Genomic DNA, 16208 nt, shown 5'->3' with positions numbered 1-16208 from the left:
ATCTCAAACCATTGTTGATTGTCATGAAAATCCACCTGGTACACTCACTTTAGGGAAGGAAATCTGCTGTCCTTATCTAGTGACTCCTGATCCACAACAATCTGGTAGACTTTTAAAATGCTCAGAGTGCCTAGCAAGTCACTCAGTTTATCAAACTGCTAAAAAGTCAATAAGGAAATCGATGGACAAGGCGGACGGACCACACAGCATCAACCCAGGCACCAGAAACTACAGCAGCAATCTCAGGCCAGTCGACCCTGAAAAGTCCTCCTTACTAACATCTGGGGCTTGTGCCAAAACTTGGAGAACTGTCTCAGACTAGACAAGCAACAACCTAACAAAATCACACTCACGGAACCATACCTTAAAGCTCCAGACACCATCGCCATCCCTGGATATGTCCCATTCCACTGACAGGACAGATCCAGTAGAGGTGGCAGCACAGTGGTATACAGTAGGGAGGGGATTGTCCTGGGAATGTTCAACATCGACCCCATGGAGTCTTATGGCATCAGGTCAAACATGCCTCCTGCTGATTACCACTTACCATCCCCCTTCAGCTGAAGAATCAATACTCCTCCATCTTGAACACCACCTGAAGGAAGCACAGAGGGTGGCAAGGGCACAGAACGTACACTGGTTAGGGTCATTAACATCCATCATCAAAAATGGTTTGGTAGTAACACTACAGACCGAGCCCTAAAGGACAAAGCTGTTTGAATGGTTCTGTGGCAGGTGGTGAGGGAATCAACAAGAGGAAAAAACATACTTGATCTCATCTTCCACAACCTGCCTGCCGCAGATGCATCTGTCCATGACGGTATTGGTAGGAGTGACCACTGCACAGTCGTTGTGGAGATGAAGTCCCGTCTTCACATTAAGGACACCCTCCATAAGACATAGGAGCAGAAAGTAGGTCATTCGGTCCATCAAGTCTGTTCCGCCATTCAATCATGGCTGATAAGTTTCTCAACCCCATTCTCTTGCCTTCTCCCCATAATCTTTGATCCCCTTACCAATCAAGAACCTATCTATCTTGGTCTTAAATACACGCAATGACCTGGCCTCCACAGCCTTCTGTGGCAATGAATTCCATAGATTCACCACTCTCTGGCCAAAGAAGTTTCTCCTCATCTCTGTTCTAAAAGGTCTTCCCTTTACTCTGAGGCTATGCCCTCGGGTCCTAATCTCTCCTACTAATGGAAACATCTTCCCCACGTCCACTCTATCCAGGCCTTTCAGTATTCTGTAAGATTCAATCAGATCCCCCCTCATCCTTCTAAACTCCATTGAGTACAGACCCAGAGTCCTCAAACGTTCCTCATATGTTAAGCCTTTTATCCCTGGATCATTCTCATGAACCTCCTCTGGACACTCTCCAGGGCCAGCACATCCTTCCTGAGATACGGTGCCCAAAATTGCTCACAATATTCTAAATATTCTAAAAAGAGCCTTATAAAGCCTCAGCAGCACATCCCTGCTTTTATATTCTAGTCCTCTCAAAATAAATGCCAACATTGCATTTGCCTTCCTAAACAGCGACTCAACCTGCAAGTTAACCTTAAGAGAATCCTGGACTAGGACTCCAAAGTCCCTTTGCGCTCCAGATTTCTGAATTCTCTCTCCATTTAGAAAATAGTCTATGCCTCTATTCTTCCTACCAAAGTGCATGACTTCACACTTCCCTACGTTGTATCCCATCTGCCAATTCTTTGCCCATTCTCCTAACCTGTCCAAATCCTTCTGAAGCCTCCCCACCTCCTCAATACTACCTGTCCCTCCACCTATCTTTGCATCATCTGCAAACTTAGCCAGGATGCCCTCAGTTCCTTCATCTAGATCATTAATGTATAAAGTGAAAAGTTGTGGTCCCAACACTGACCCCTGCGGAACTCCACTAGTCACCGGCCGCCATCCTGAGAAGGACCCCCTGCCAGACTGCCAATCTTCTATCCATGCTAGTACCTTGCCTCTAACACCATGGGCTCTTATCTTACTGAGCAGCCTCCTGTGCGGCACCTTGTCAAAGGCCTTCTGGAAGTCCAAGTAGATAACATCCATTGCCTCTCCTTTGTCTAACCTACTCATTACCACCTCAAAGAATTCTAACAGATTTGTCAGGCATGATCTCCCCTTGATGAAACCATGCTGACTTTGTCCTATTTTACCATGCACTTCCAAGTATTCTGAAATCTCATCCTTAATAATGGTATCTAAAATCTTACCAACGACAAAGGTCAGGCTAATCGGCCTGTAATTTCCCGACTTTTGCCTCACTCCCTTCTTAAACAGGGGGGCTTACATTAGCCATTTTCCAGTTTTCTGGGACCCTCCCTGACTCCAGTGATTCCTGAAAGATCACCACTAACGCCTCCACTATTTCTTCAGCTATCTCCTTCTGAACTCTGGGGTGTAATCCATCTGGTCCGGGTGATTTATTTACCTTCAGACCTTTTAGTTTTCCTAGCACTCTTCTTGGTAATGGCCACCATACTCACCTCTGCCCCCCGACTCTCTAGAACTTTGGGGATGTCACTCGTGTCTTCCACTGTGAAGACTGACGCAAAGTACCTATTCAGTGCCTCTGCCATTTCTTTGTTCCCCACTCCTACTTCTCCAGCATCATTTTCCAGCGGCCCAATGTCCACTTTTGCCTTTCTCTTACCCTTTTATATATCTAAAAAAAACTCTTGCAATCTTCTTTTATATTACTGGCTGGTTTACCCTCATATTTAATCTTCTCCCTCCTTATTTCTTTTTTAGTTGTCCTCTGTTGGTCTTTGTATGCTTCCCAATGCCCTGGTTTCCCAGTGCTCTTCGTGGCATTGTATGCTTTCTCTTTAGCTTTTATGCTGTCCCTGACTTCCCTCGTCAGCCATAGCTGCCTCGTCCTCCCTTTAGTATGCTTCTTCTTCCTAGGGATGAATTTTTGCTGGGTGTCCCAAATTACTCCCAGAAACTCCTGCCATTGCTGTTCCACTGTCTTTCCTGCTAGGCTCATCTCCCAGTTAGTTCTGGCCAGCTCCTCCCTCATACCTCTGTAGTTGCCTTTATTCAACTGTAATACCGTTACATCTGATTCCAGCTTTTTCCTCTCAAATTGCAGGGTAAGTTCTATCATATTATGGTCAATTCCTCCTAAGGGTTCCTTCACCTTAAAGCTCCTTTATCAAATCTGCCTCATTACACATCACTAAATCTAGAATTGCCTGTTCCCTAGTGGGCCTGCTCCAAAAAGCCATCTCGTAGACATTCCACAAACTCCTTTTCTTGGGATCCACTACCAACCTGATTTTCCCAGTCTACCTGCATATTGAAATCCCCATGATCACTGTAACCTTGCCTTTCTTACACGCCTTTTCTATCTCCTGGTGTATCTTGTGCCCCATATCCTGACTACTGTTTGGAGGCCTGTACATAACTCCCATAATTTGTATTTTTTACCTTTGTGGTTCCTCAACTCTACCCACACAGATTCTTCATCATCTGACCCTACATCATTTCTTGCTATCGATTTAATTTCATTTCTTACTAACAAAGCAACCCCACCCCCTCTGCCAACCTGCCTATCTTTTCAATAGGATGTATATTCTTGGATATTTAGCTCACAGTCCTGATCCCCTTGCAGCCATGTCTCCGTGATGCCCCACATCATACCTGCCAATTTCAATCTGCACTACAAGCTCACTTACCTTATTTCATATATTGTGTGCATTCAGATACAACACCTTCAGTCCTGTATTTCCCGTCCCCTTTCTCATTGTTGTCCCTTTATCTGATGTGCTTGAAGTTAGTTTTCTAGCCCTTTCCAAACACTCTGTCCTATTTTGTGTTCTGGAGACTTTAATAGCCTTTCCTGAGCTCTCCTTTCTTTTCCGTTTTTTCATAATTTTCCATGAAGTTGAATCCACCCTCCATCGAGTTGTGTGGCACCACCACCATGCTAAATGGGTTAGATTTCAAACAAATCTAGCAACTCAAGACTGGGTGTCCATGAGGTGCTGTGGGCCTTCAGCAGCAGCAGAATTGTAATCAATTTGTAACTTCGTGGCCCAGCATATCCCCCACTCTATCATTACTGCCAAGCTGGGGGATCAGCCCTGATTCAATGAAGAGTGCAGAAGGATATGCCAAGGGCAGCACCAGGCATACCTAAAAATGAGGTGTGAACCTGGTGAAGCTACAACATAGGACTAATTGCATGCTAAACAGCATTGGCAGCAAGTAATAGACAGAGTTAAGTGATTACACAACCAACAGATCAGATATAAGCTCTGTAGTCCTGCCACATCCAGTAGTTAATGGTGATGGACAATTAAATGACTCACTGGAGGAGCAGGCTCCACAAATACCCCCATCCTCAAAAACAGGGGAGCCCAGCACACCAGTGCAAAAAAAAAAAGGCTGAAGCATTTGCAACAATCTTCAGCAGAAGGGCTGAGTGGATGATCCATCTTGGCCTCCTCCTGAGGTCCATAGCAGCATAGGTGGCAGTCTTCAGCCAATTCAATTCACTCCTATATCGATATCAAGAAATGGCTGAAAACACTGGATACAGCAACGGCTAAGGGCCCTGACAATATTCCGGCAACAGTACTGAAGACTTGTGCTCCAGAATTTGCCAAGCCCCTAGCCTAGCTGTTCCAGTACAGCTACAACACTGGCATCAACCTAGCAATGTGGAAAATTGCCCAGGTATGTCCTGTACACAAAAAGGACAAATCACCACCCCATCAGTCTATTCTTGATCATCAGTAAAGTGATGAAAGGGGTCATCAACAGGCCATCAAGATGCACTTGCTTAGCAATAAACTGCTCACTGCTACTTGGTTTGGGTTCTGCAAGGGTCACTCAGATCCTGACCTCGTTCCAGCCTTAGTTCAAACATGGACAAAAGAGCTGAACTCCAGAAGTGTGGTGAGAGTGACTGCCATTAACATCAAGGTAGCAATTGACCAAGTGTGGCAGCAAGGAGCCCTAGCAAAACTGGAGTCAATGAGAATCAGGGGGAAAACCCTCCAATGGTTGGAGTCATACCTAGCACAAAGAAAGATGGTTACGGTTGCTGGAGGTCAATCGTCTCAGTTCCAAGACATCACTGCAGGACTTCATCAGGGTAGTGTCCTAGGCCTAACAATCTTCAGCTGCTTCATCAATGACCTTCCTTCCATCATAAGGTCAGAAGTGGGGATGTTCACTGATGACTGCACAATGTTCAGCACCATTCTGACACCTCAAATACCGAAGCAGTCCAAGTCCAAATGCAGCAAGACCTGGACAATATCCAGACTTGGCCTGACAAGTGACAAGTAACATTCACGCCACACAAGTGCCATGCAACAAACATCTCCAACAAGAGAGAATCTAACTGTCACCCCTTGACATTCAATGGCATTACCATCACTGAATCCCCCACTATCAACAACATTGTGGGGTTTACCATTGACCAGAAACTGAACTGGACTAGCCATATAGATCAAAAGCAAAAACAGAATTACCTGGAAAAACTCAGCAGGTCTGGCAGCATCGGCGGAGAAGAAAAGAGTTGACGTTTCGAGTCCTCATGACCCTTCGACAGTTTTGTCGAAGGGTCATGAGGACTCGAAACGTCAACTCTTTTCTTCTCCGCCGATGCTGCCAGACCTGCTGAGTTTTTCCAGGTAATTCTGTTTTTGTTTTGGATTTCCAGCATCCGCAGTTTTTTTGTTATTATTATAGCCATATAGATACTGAGGCTACAAGAGCAGATTAGATTCTAGGAATCCTGTGGCAAGTAACTCATCTCCTGACTCCCCAAAGCCTGTACAAGGCACAAGTCAGGAGTGTGATGGAATACTCTCCACTTGCCTGGATGAATGCAGCTCCAACAACATTCAAGGAGTTTAATACCATCCAGGACAAAGTAGCCCACTTAATTGGCACTTCATCCACCACCTTAAGCATTCATTTCTTCCACCAATGCACAATGACAACAGTGTGTACCATCTACAAGGTGCACTGCAGGAATTTACCAAGGTTCTTTAGGCAGCACCTTCCAAACCCATGACCAACACCATCCAGAACGACAAGGGCAGCACCACCACCTGAAAGTTCCCCTCCAAGTCACTCACCATCCTGACTTGGAAATATATCACCGTTCTTCACTGTCACTGGGTCAAAATCCTGGAACTCCCTCCCTAACAGCACTGTGGGTGTACCTACACCACAGGCACTGCAGCAGTTCAAGGCAGTAGCTCACCACCACTTTCTCAAGGGCAATAATTGCTGGCTTAGTCAGTGACACCACATCCCATGAACAAATAAAAAGGTAAAGACCTTTTTATTCTGACCTCCTTGTTCTGATATCCCTATCGCCCTTGACACAAGTCCAGAATAATCAACTCCTTATCACAACATTTCCCAAAATTACAATGCTTCCGGAAGTAATTAAGTTGTGATTTCTATCTGTCCCCTTTGCTACAGTCTTTCCTGGCAATAAGTCCAGAACCAGCTGAACTCCAACAGCTTCCAAATCAAACTGCTGTCTTTCTTCTTCTATGTGTATGTCACTAGGCAACAGCACTGTTTTTCTACTCATGTGTCTACCATTACCTTATAGCAGTCGTAAACACGTAAACACCTCATTAGAAATGCAAGCAACCTTTTAAAGTGAAACTAAAACTCAATTTGACCTCTTTTAACACATGGATACAGAAATACAAATCCAACTTAAACTTTAAAGGAATTCGTAAATCCAGATACAAACACATACTTAAACTATCCCTATTTCCTAACAACACTGAGATCAACAATTTCAAATCATAACCTCTGCCCCCCTTTTTTGTTCTTGAACAACAGTTGGTGATGATTCTGTTATTTTAATTTAGACTTCCTTTAGACCCATCCTATTTCTTGCCTTCCATCCTATGCTCTTTCCCTCCCACCCCTCTCACGGCTCTCTGTTACCAGTTCCAATGAAAGGTCAGCAAATTGAAACGTTAACTTTGCTTCACATTTCAAAAGAAATTAACTGAGTGTAAAGCGGTTTGGAACATCCATCCAACTTTGTTTCTAAATGGGCTCATGCTACTGCTGGGTTCACTGGAACAATGCAGCAAGCCAAGGACAGACACGTGGTGAAGCCCAACACAAACTGGAGGAACAGCACCTCATCTTCCGAATAGGCACTTTACAGCCTTCTGGACTGAGTATTGAATTCAACAACTTTAGATCTTGAACTCCCTCCTCCATCCCCACCTCCTTTCTGTTTCTTCCTCCTTCCGTTTGTTTTTCCAATAATTTATATAGATTTCTCTTTTCCCACCTATTTCCATTATTTTTAAATCTTTTATACCCTGCTAGTCTTTCCACCCCACCCCCATTAGAGCTGTACCTTGAGTGCCCTACCATCCATTCTTAATTAGCACATTCATTTAGATAATATCACCACCTTCAACACCTCTGTGTTCTTTTGTCAGTGTCTTCTTTTGATTATCTGCTCCTATCACTGCTTGCTCGTCCCTACAACCACACCCCCACCTTTAGCCAGCTTATATTTCACCCCTCCTTATATTCACTCAGTTCTGTGGAAGGGTCATGAGGACTCAAAACGTCAACTCTTTTCTTCTCCGCCGATGCTGCCAGACCTGCTGAGTTTTTCCAGGTAATTCTGTTTTTGTTTTGGATTTCCAGGATCCGCAGTTTTTTATTTTTAGCGCAGCTTTGTTAGTCCGCGTGATTTTGGGTTGTGGGAATTGAGGATTAAGAACAGTCACACTCGGTCCACCCAGCACTTACCTCCTAGTGGACTCGGCTCTCCTCACCCGCAGAGGCTCATCACAGCCGCTCTGACGAGCTGCCAAAAGAGCGAGCATCGCCGTAAGGCCCCGGTCATCCACATCAAACCAGCGGACGTCTTACCCAGGCATCCGCTGACATGACACCCGAGGCAGACGGTGAAAAAGCCAGCGGCCTCCGACCGCAGCTAGACTGGCACCCACCGTTCACATGACAACAGGTGCCGCCATGTTGGGAGAGAAAGGGACGTCGCCAAGAGCCAGTCTCTGATTGGTTGTCATATTCCAACGCACCAATAGGTCCCTGCGATGCTGGGAAGGGCAGAGAAGAAACTCCAGAAGTTTGGGATGTAGGTTAAAATCTCGCCTGTTCGGGTCCGAGACGGCAATGAATCAAGTCCGTTCGCTGTTGCGGAAAATGTTTGGGCTGGTTAAACATCACATGGGGACTGATCAGTTTGGAAACAAGTATTATTACATTCCTCAACAGACAAACTGGACTGGTGAGTATTTATTACTGTCATCGCGAGTGTGGGTTTTCTGCTCGAAACCCTCTGCAGTGACCAGATCGGCATTAAGTATGGATTTATTGTAACGTTCAATGTCTCATCCTCAGTTTGTGAAATTTGGTGCCTCCCAGCAGGATCTGGGATGGAGTTCAATTTTAGAGGAATTGAAATATTTGAAATGTCGTTCACATTTTACTGACTTGTGAGCGATCTTGAGATGCGCTCAGGAAACGCTCCATAATTTGTTGTTTGTCTTGTTATAATTTCACCAACCCTTCAGATAAGCCACGTGCAAAAGTCTAAATTTCCACACTTCACTCCAAATTTTAAATCCCTACTGTTCCTCAGCTTAGAGATGAGATGCACGAGTTGATGTGCCAAGCCCTCTTCAGGAGATCACTAGCTAGGTGAGTGTCTATGGACGTATGGATTTCACGATGGCATTTGATCAGGTTCTGCAGAAGGAGTTATTATAACCCAGTGACATACATTGGTGATTGGTTGAGTGGTAAGAGACAGAGTAACAATGATTTTTTTCTTATTTCATGGGATGTGGGCGTCAGTGGCTAGGTCAGCATTTGTTGTCCATCCCTAGTTGCCCTTGAGAATGTGGTGGTGAACTGCCCTCTTGAACCACTGCTGCCCATATGGTGTAAGTACACACACAGTGCTGTTAGGAAGGGAGTTCCAGGATTTTAACCCAGCAACAGTGAAGTAACGGCGATATAATTCCCATTCAGGATGGCGTGTGGTTTGAAGGGCAACTTGCAGGTGATGGTGTTCCCATATGGTGCTGCCCTTGTCCTTCTAGGTGGTAGCAGTCGTGGATTTGGGAGGTGCTGTCGAAGCAGCCTAGGTGAGTTGCTGCAGTGCATCTTGTAGGTGGAATACGCTGCTGCCACTGTGCATCAGTGTTGGAGAGAGTGAATATTTAATGTGGTGGAAGGGGTGCTGATCAAGCAGACAGCTTTGTCCTGGATGATGTTGATTTCTTGAGTGTTGTTGGAGCAGCATTTATCCAGGAACGTGGAGAGTATTCCATCACACTCCTGACTTGTGCCTTGTAGATGATGAGCAGGCTTCGGGGAGTCAGGAGGTGAGTCACTCACCACAGAATTCCCAGTCTCTGACCGGCTCTTGTAGCCACAGTATTTATGGGACGGTTTGAAGGGTCAGATAGATAAGGCGTTTGGAGGTTTGTGCATTCTCTCCATCATCTCAACTTTGCCTGTTTGTGTCCCCATTGAAGCCTGTCGATCTGTTCAGTGCCTCCCTAAATGAACCTTCTCCATTTTGATTGGTCACAAGCCTGGGACTCCCATGAGTTGGGGAGAATGTTTGATCTCTTTATAGATGCTTTGATGGCATCCCTGAAGTGTTTGCGTTGTCCTTCCTGGGAGTCTCCTTTTGTGACTGAATTCCTAGTAGAACAATTGTTTCAGGAGTCTGGTGTCAGGTATTAGAACGATGTGTGCTGTATGGTGGGTGTGGTTTTGAGTGATTAGCACCTCAATGCTGGGCATGTTGGCTTGGGAGAGGATGCTGCTGTTAGACCACACTTCTTCCCAGCAGATTTGGAGGATCTTGTGAAGGTACTGCTGGTGGTACTTCTCCAAAGCTTGCTGTAAAGCCTCTGAAGCACAAAGGAGCATGGGGATCACCAGCACCGTAGTCTCAGGTTTGATATCCTGGTCCTCAAACACTTCTCCTCCAGTGGGCCGAATGCTGAGCTGGCACATTGGAAGTGATAATGAATTTCGTTGTCCATATCTACCTTTGTTGAAGGGAAGCTCCCAAGAAATGGAAAATGACCCACGTTTTCCAGGATAATTTTAATTGATCGGAGGAGATTGTGTTGTGAAAGCTGGTTGAAAGAGGACCTTAGTTTTCTGGGTGCTGAGTGAAAGACCCATTTTCTCATATGCTCCAGAGGAGGAGTCATCAATGACCTCAGTTTCTGAGTGAGCATATGCAAAATGTTTTCTGAATACTGAAAGTTGAAGTGATTTTGATTTTGGATTGAAAGCGATGTCGGTTGATCAGTTTCTCTGCTATCTGGTAGATTATCTCTGCCTGTGGGTAATTTGCTAGAGGTGAGGTGCAGTATCACGGTGAGGAAAATGGAGGAGGGTTGGTGCAATGACAGCTTGCATGTCATCATGGAGTAGATGGAGCATGGCGACAAACTTGAGGGCAGCCAAAATTGAGGAGGGTGCTCCTTAAGTTGAGGTTGACAGAATCAAAGGCTTTTGTGAGTCTGAAAAAGGCCATGTGCACTGGTTGGTGCTGTTCCTTGCATTTGTTGTGCAATAAAGATCATATCTGTGGTGCTTCTCTTTGGAGGAAAACTGCATTGCGACTCTGGAAGGGACTCTTCAGCCACTGGGAGGAGGCGATTTTGAAGGATCCTTGCAATGATCTTCCCTGTGGCAGTTAGCAGGGAGATTGCTGTGTAGTTACCGCAATCTGACTTGTTTCCCTTCTTGAATATAGTCATGCCCAAAGTGTCCCCAACATCCTCCGCCAGGCACTCTTCCCAGATGAGAGATATGAGATTGTGCAACCGTGCCAAGAGTGTAACTCCGCTATGTTTAAGAATTTCAGCAGGGATTCCATCTACTCTAGAGGCCTTTTTGTTCTTCAGCTGTCGAATGATGTTTTCAACTTCACTCCGGACTTGGGTGCTTGGATGTTAACTGACCTGTAGATGGCTCCCCAATGAAAGTAAACACTGCAGCAATTACACTCCGTTTTCTTTTGTATTACTTTGTTACCAACAGAGACCCACAAAACATTTTATGGTCAAATAAATGGGAATACAAAAGTGAGGAATTGATACTTCAGTTGTACAGAGCTTTGGTCAGACCTCATCTGGAACACTTCAATTTTGGCATAAAATCTCCGGAAAGTTATGTTGGCCTTAAAGGGGGTATAATGCAGATTCACCAGAATGACACCAGGACTCAAAAGGGGTATGAGAACAGATTACATAACCTTGAGTTTAGAAAATTATGGGGTGATTAAGTTGTTAGGAATGAAATAAGGATTCAATAGGGTAGAAAGGGCAATTATTTCCTCTACTGGGGGAATCCAAAGTAAAGGACTAATAAAAAGGAAGCAAGACGTTTGGGAGTGAAATTAGGAAGTTTTTTTTTACGCCAAGGTTCGTGGAAATATTGAGCTCCCTCCACCAAAGGGCTGTGGATGCTGAATCAATTCCCAAGAGTCAGATTAATAGGCTTTTGTTAAGCAAGGGTATTCAGAAATGTGGATAAATGGAGTTGAGGTTCAGATCAACCATTGTCTAATTGAATAGCAGAATAAGTTTAAAGGCTGAATAACCTACTGCTATTTCTTGATTTTTCTTGTTGCGGACTATCAGGTTGGATAATAATGCCAGTAATGAACCTCCCCAACTGTTTTCAAAGATAAAAATGTCTGTGCTTATAGAGGTATTTTTGCTGTAACGCCGTTGTATTGATAAAGTGATCAAAGTACAGGCTCAAACTGTTACAAGCCGCTACTGAACCTTCAACATGATTAGGCAGAAGACACTGATCATGAGAGGATCACAAGCAACTGAGAGGGCTTCAACACCTGCCTGTAGCCAGAAATCTTCAGCTTGCTGAAGCATATTTCAGCTGCTCTCCTGCGTTAACCGTCATGTCTAACATCTGTCCCAGTCCTTCCACTCTCGATTAAACTGCATGAACTCAAAGACTAACATTGTTGGTGCGGGCAAACATATGGCAGATGCACTATAACGTGGACAAATGTGAAGTTATGCGCTTTGGTGTGAAAAACGGAAAGGCAGAGTATTATTTAAATGATGATATATTGGGCAATGTGGATGTACAAAGGGATCTGGATGTCCTTGTACACCATTCAATGAAAGTAAATAGGCAGGTGCAGCAAGCAATCAGGAAGGCAAATTGTATGTTGGCCTTCATTGCAAGAGGATTTGAGTTCAGAAGTAGGGATGTCTTACTGCAGTTATACAAGGCCTTGGTGAGACCACACCTGGAGCATTGTGTGCAGTTTTGGCCTCCCTATCTAAGAGAGGATATATTTGCCATAGAGGGAATGCAGCGAAGGCTGATATCGGGGATGACAGGACTGTCGTATGAGGAGAGATTGGTTTGACTGGGCCTGTATTCACTAGAGTTTAGAAGAATTGAGAGGGAATCTGATTGAAACGTATAAAATTCTAACAGGGCTAGACAGACTGGATGCAGGGAGGATGTTACTCCTGGTTGGGGAGTCTGGACCCAGGGGCCACAGTCTCAGGATACAGGACATAACTTTCCTGAGATGAGAAAAATTTCTTCACTCAGAGGGTGGTCAGCCTGTGGAATTCTCTACTACAGAGAGCTGTGGAGGCCGGGTTACTGAGTATATTCAAGAAAGAAATTGATAAATTTTTGGATATTAGGGGCATCAAGGGGTATGGAGAGAAAGTGGGAATATGCTTTGAGATAGACGACCAGCCATGCTCACATTGAATGACGGAGCAGGCTCGAAAGGCCGAATGGCCTACTCCTGCTCCTAGTTTCTATGCATCTGTTGTTATTCTTGTTAAGTAACATTGCAGGATCACCAGCTATGACAGGAATAGTCTCTGCACATAATTATTTCAAAAAGGAATATGATTTTACTTAGTTACACAAGTTCTAATCACCACCCTAATGAGAGTTTTTATTGCCTGTTCTCAGTGATCACTTGCATCCTATGATGCTCCTAGGAGTTGCTCCACCCATGGTTTTAAGAATGAGTGGTAGATGGCTGATGTGACTCATTCAAGGGCTCTGAGATGTTTGTGGTTGGTGACTTCACGGAATTTGGACTGAGAGGTCTCAGTTGCAGCAACTTGATGCCTGCTGAGGTTGGCATTAAGATTGCGAGGGTGATAAGGGTGCAGATATATCGTCATCCTAAGAGAGAGCACCATTGGAAGGAATGCTGTCCAAAAATTCAGCTAGGCCATCTGCTTTTCTGCCTGATCACTTTTGCCAGTGCCATTATTGGCTGTGTCCTTAATCTTTGCAGAGTTAGCAGTGTACTGGATCTCCTCCTGTTCTCATACTTTTTTATTTGGCCTTGTTTCACCTCCTGCAAAATGAATGGCTGTGGGTTAGAATATGACCTGTTGAACAGTTTTGACCTTAGTATGGAGGAAAAATCAGCAAATGTGGATGAGAGAGAAATCATTTTGAATGCAGTAGTTTCTGTTGTCTGTAATTGGAGGAGAGGAATGGGAAATGGGACAGAGAATAGTTGATTTGGAGCTCAAATAGGGTGGTGCTGTGCTCTACAGAGAGTGTGAATGATGCAAGTGTGAGTGATGCACAGCCCATCCTGGTGAGATCTTTAATATTCCTCCTTCCAATGTAGCCAGGTCCTTGGAACAGTGTGATGGCATTGATTTACTCAACATTCTTGCTGGCTAATTTAATGGAGCACCTGCCATCCATGGGAGTGGAAAAGGACCTGCTTTCTTTTAGTTTGTTTTATTAGCATCTCCATGGTTGCACCAGAGAAATGGGGTGCACTGGATGTCATGCTAGCTGCTGCTTCAATAACCTGTTTTCCCATGATATTGTAAAGTAAACATAAATTAACAGATTAATCATGGTCTTTAAGAACTATAAATTACCCATGGGATAGCAGATACAACAGAGACCATCTCACTGTGTTGGTAGGCAGTCCACTCTGCCTATAGGTCCCTGTTTCAGCTACATAGGTCTTCCAAGTCTTCCAGGTCTTCCAGTCCCTTTCCTTCCAAGAGTTACCCCTGATTCTCCACAGGCGGCAGCTTCCATATATACAGGGTTCCACCCGTGCAGTCTTCCTTGCATAGTGTACTTCCTTCTGGAACCTTCTCAATTCCTCTTAGCACTTCCGCTTCTCTTTCTGTCTGCATCTGTGTGCTCATCACCTTCTGTTTCCAGCCCTCCTGTCTTGTAGCTCTCCTTTGTGTTTGGCCACATGGCTTCCTTAACTTGCTTCTTCTTGGTATTTTTTCCAGGTCAAGGATCGCCATGTCAGATGGACCAGTATTTCTTATTATCCAAGAAAATTACAATTGATCCTTTTTGTAAAATTCTTTCATGGGATGTTGGCATTGCTGGCTAGGCCAGCATTTATTACCCAGCCCTAAGTGATGAGCCACCTTCTTGAACCACTGGTGTCCATCTGGTGTCGGTACCTTGTCAGCAATGCTTACATCCCATGAACCAATAGATTAAAAAAAATCACTGGACTATTTAGATGGGTGGCTTTTTCTTCTCTCTAACCCAAAGGATCTAATGCAAAAACAGAATTACCTGGAAAAACTCAGCAGGTCTGGCAGCATCGGCGGAGAAGAAAAGAGTTGACGTTTCGAGTCTTCATGACCCTTCGACAGAACTTGCGTAAAAGTTCTGTCGAAGGGTCATGAGGACTCGAAACGTCAACTCTTTTCTTCTCCGCCGATGCTGCCAGACCTGCTGAGTTTTTCCAGGTAATTCTGTTTTTGTTTTGGATTTCCGGCATCCGCAGTTTTTTTGTTTTTATAAAGGATCTAATGGTTGATTGTAAGGCTCCTTGTGTTGCTTGAGGTGAAGGATCCAGATTTCCTTGTCTGCACAGCTCAATATGCATCATGCCTGTGGTCCTTCCCACTGAAAAGTCTCATTGAAGACTTTTAACCAAATGCAGAGTTTATCAATTTTCTTATTCTCAGAATGTATACTGAAAATACTATTGCAATATGGTTTGTATTTCTGGTAGCATAAAAGACACAGGAGCATATTTTCCATCAATAGTGTTATTATTCATTGTTTGTGCTAATTTGAATGATGGATGAGGAGGAATAAATCTATGAATTCTGTTCCACTGTAATAAACACGGCATTTCTGTCCAGAAGATGGCAGCATTTTCAAAAGAAAAATCCAAAGGCAGATAGAAAATGTTAGTTTGGTCCACCATACTTATGTAAATTTGCTTGTCTTACAAAGTCATTTACAATTGCATATCAATAAAACATTTATTAATGCAGAAATCTGAATGTCTGATTTCTGCAATCACAGTTTGAAAAAAGCAAGTCAGTGATTTGGTGTTCAGTGCTTTTGTCCTATAGTTTGAAATTTCCAAGCATTTTCTTACCTGCAAAATTTCCCAACCGAACAACAATTAAGATACTTTACCTGACCCTGTTAAATTGCAGAAAAATAGTTGGCTAAGAATGATACTGGAGTCAATTTTTACTCAGTCTTACCTTTATTTACTGAGTGAACCATTACAAACATTTACACTTTAACTCAAATCCCCCACAGTTTCAATAAGTGTCTCTTCATATGTGTTCCGATAAACCCCAGTTAATGCCTTCCACCTGAGTTTACTTACTAGCAACTAGATTTTGTGACTGCAAGGGGCACAGGTACACAGTAGCAGCAGAATATGACACTTCTCAATTTATGGTAAAATATCCCTGTCTACTTCCGCCCTAATTAGTCCTTCATTTATCTTCCCGGTGCAGGTACACTATCCGCATTTTGGTTTTTCATGAGACATGTCTTACTGACATACTTCAAACCATTTGTGTGTTTTATTGATTATCTCTAAACTCTTTGTTATTCCCAAAAAATAGTTCATTCACATTATTACATAAACATGTTGTACATGTTTTATATTTAACAAGCATAGTGTGCATAGAAAATTTACTTCTAGATCAGCTTGGCGTGCAAATTTGCCCTTGGGGCTTGGGCAGAAAGAAAATGTTCATAACAGATAGATTTACTTGTTCTTTCAATTGCCTGTGCTCATGATAAGAGTACTGCTGTTTTCTTGACGACTTGCTTCATCATGTTTTGGTAATACAGCGGTCAGTAAGGTATTTTTTCAGTGAGAAGGCAATTGGTTAGTCTGCTACAGTAGTCATCTGGGC

General features: G+C 43.9%; 2 protein-coding genes across 4 annotated transcripts in view; one reads left to right on the top strand and one right to left on the bottom strand.

Annotated features, from left to right (window-relative positions):
• The window catches only part of ercc8 (excision repair cross-complementation group 8), a 65911-nt gene extending 57890 nt beyond the window's left edge, over positions 1-8021 (bottom strand). For all 3 annotated transcript variants that reach the window (XM_041195844.1, XM_041195827.1, XM_041195834.1), the window contains exon 1: positions 7777-8021. Coding sequence is in view for 2 of the 3 variants with exons in the window: in XM_041195827.1 (XP_041051761.1) it covers positions 7777-7853 (77 nt within the window). In the remaining variant the exon portion in view is untranslated. The remainder of the gene's footprint in view (positions 1-7776) is intronic.
• A 38-nt stretch (positions 8022-8059) lies between these two features.
• Positions 8060-16208, top strand: part of ndufaf2 (NADH:ubiquinone oxidoreductase complex assembly factor 2) — a 188238-nt gene continuing 180089 nt past the window's right edge. The window contains exon 1 of the mRNA XM_041195856.1: positions 8060-8278. Coding sequence (XP_041051790.1) covers positions 8164-8278 — 115 coding nt within the window. The 5' untranslated portion in view covers positions 8060-8163. The remainder of the gene's footprint in view (positions 8279-16208) is intronic.

Source organism: Carcharodon carcharias, chromosome 1, assembly GCF_017639515.1.
Source record: "Carcharodon carcharias isolate sCarCar2 chromosome 1, sCarCar2.pri, whole genome shotgun sequence".
Classification (NCBI taxonomy): Eukaryota; Metazoa; Chordata; class Chondrichthyes; order Lamniformes; family Lamnidae; genus Carcharodon; species Carcharodon carcharias.
The sequence above is the reverse complement of the archived record's forward strand: the minus strand, read 5'-3'. Positions and strand labels throughout refer to the sequence as shown.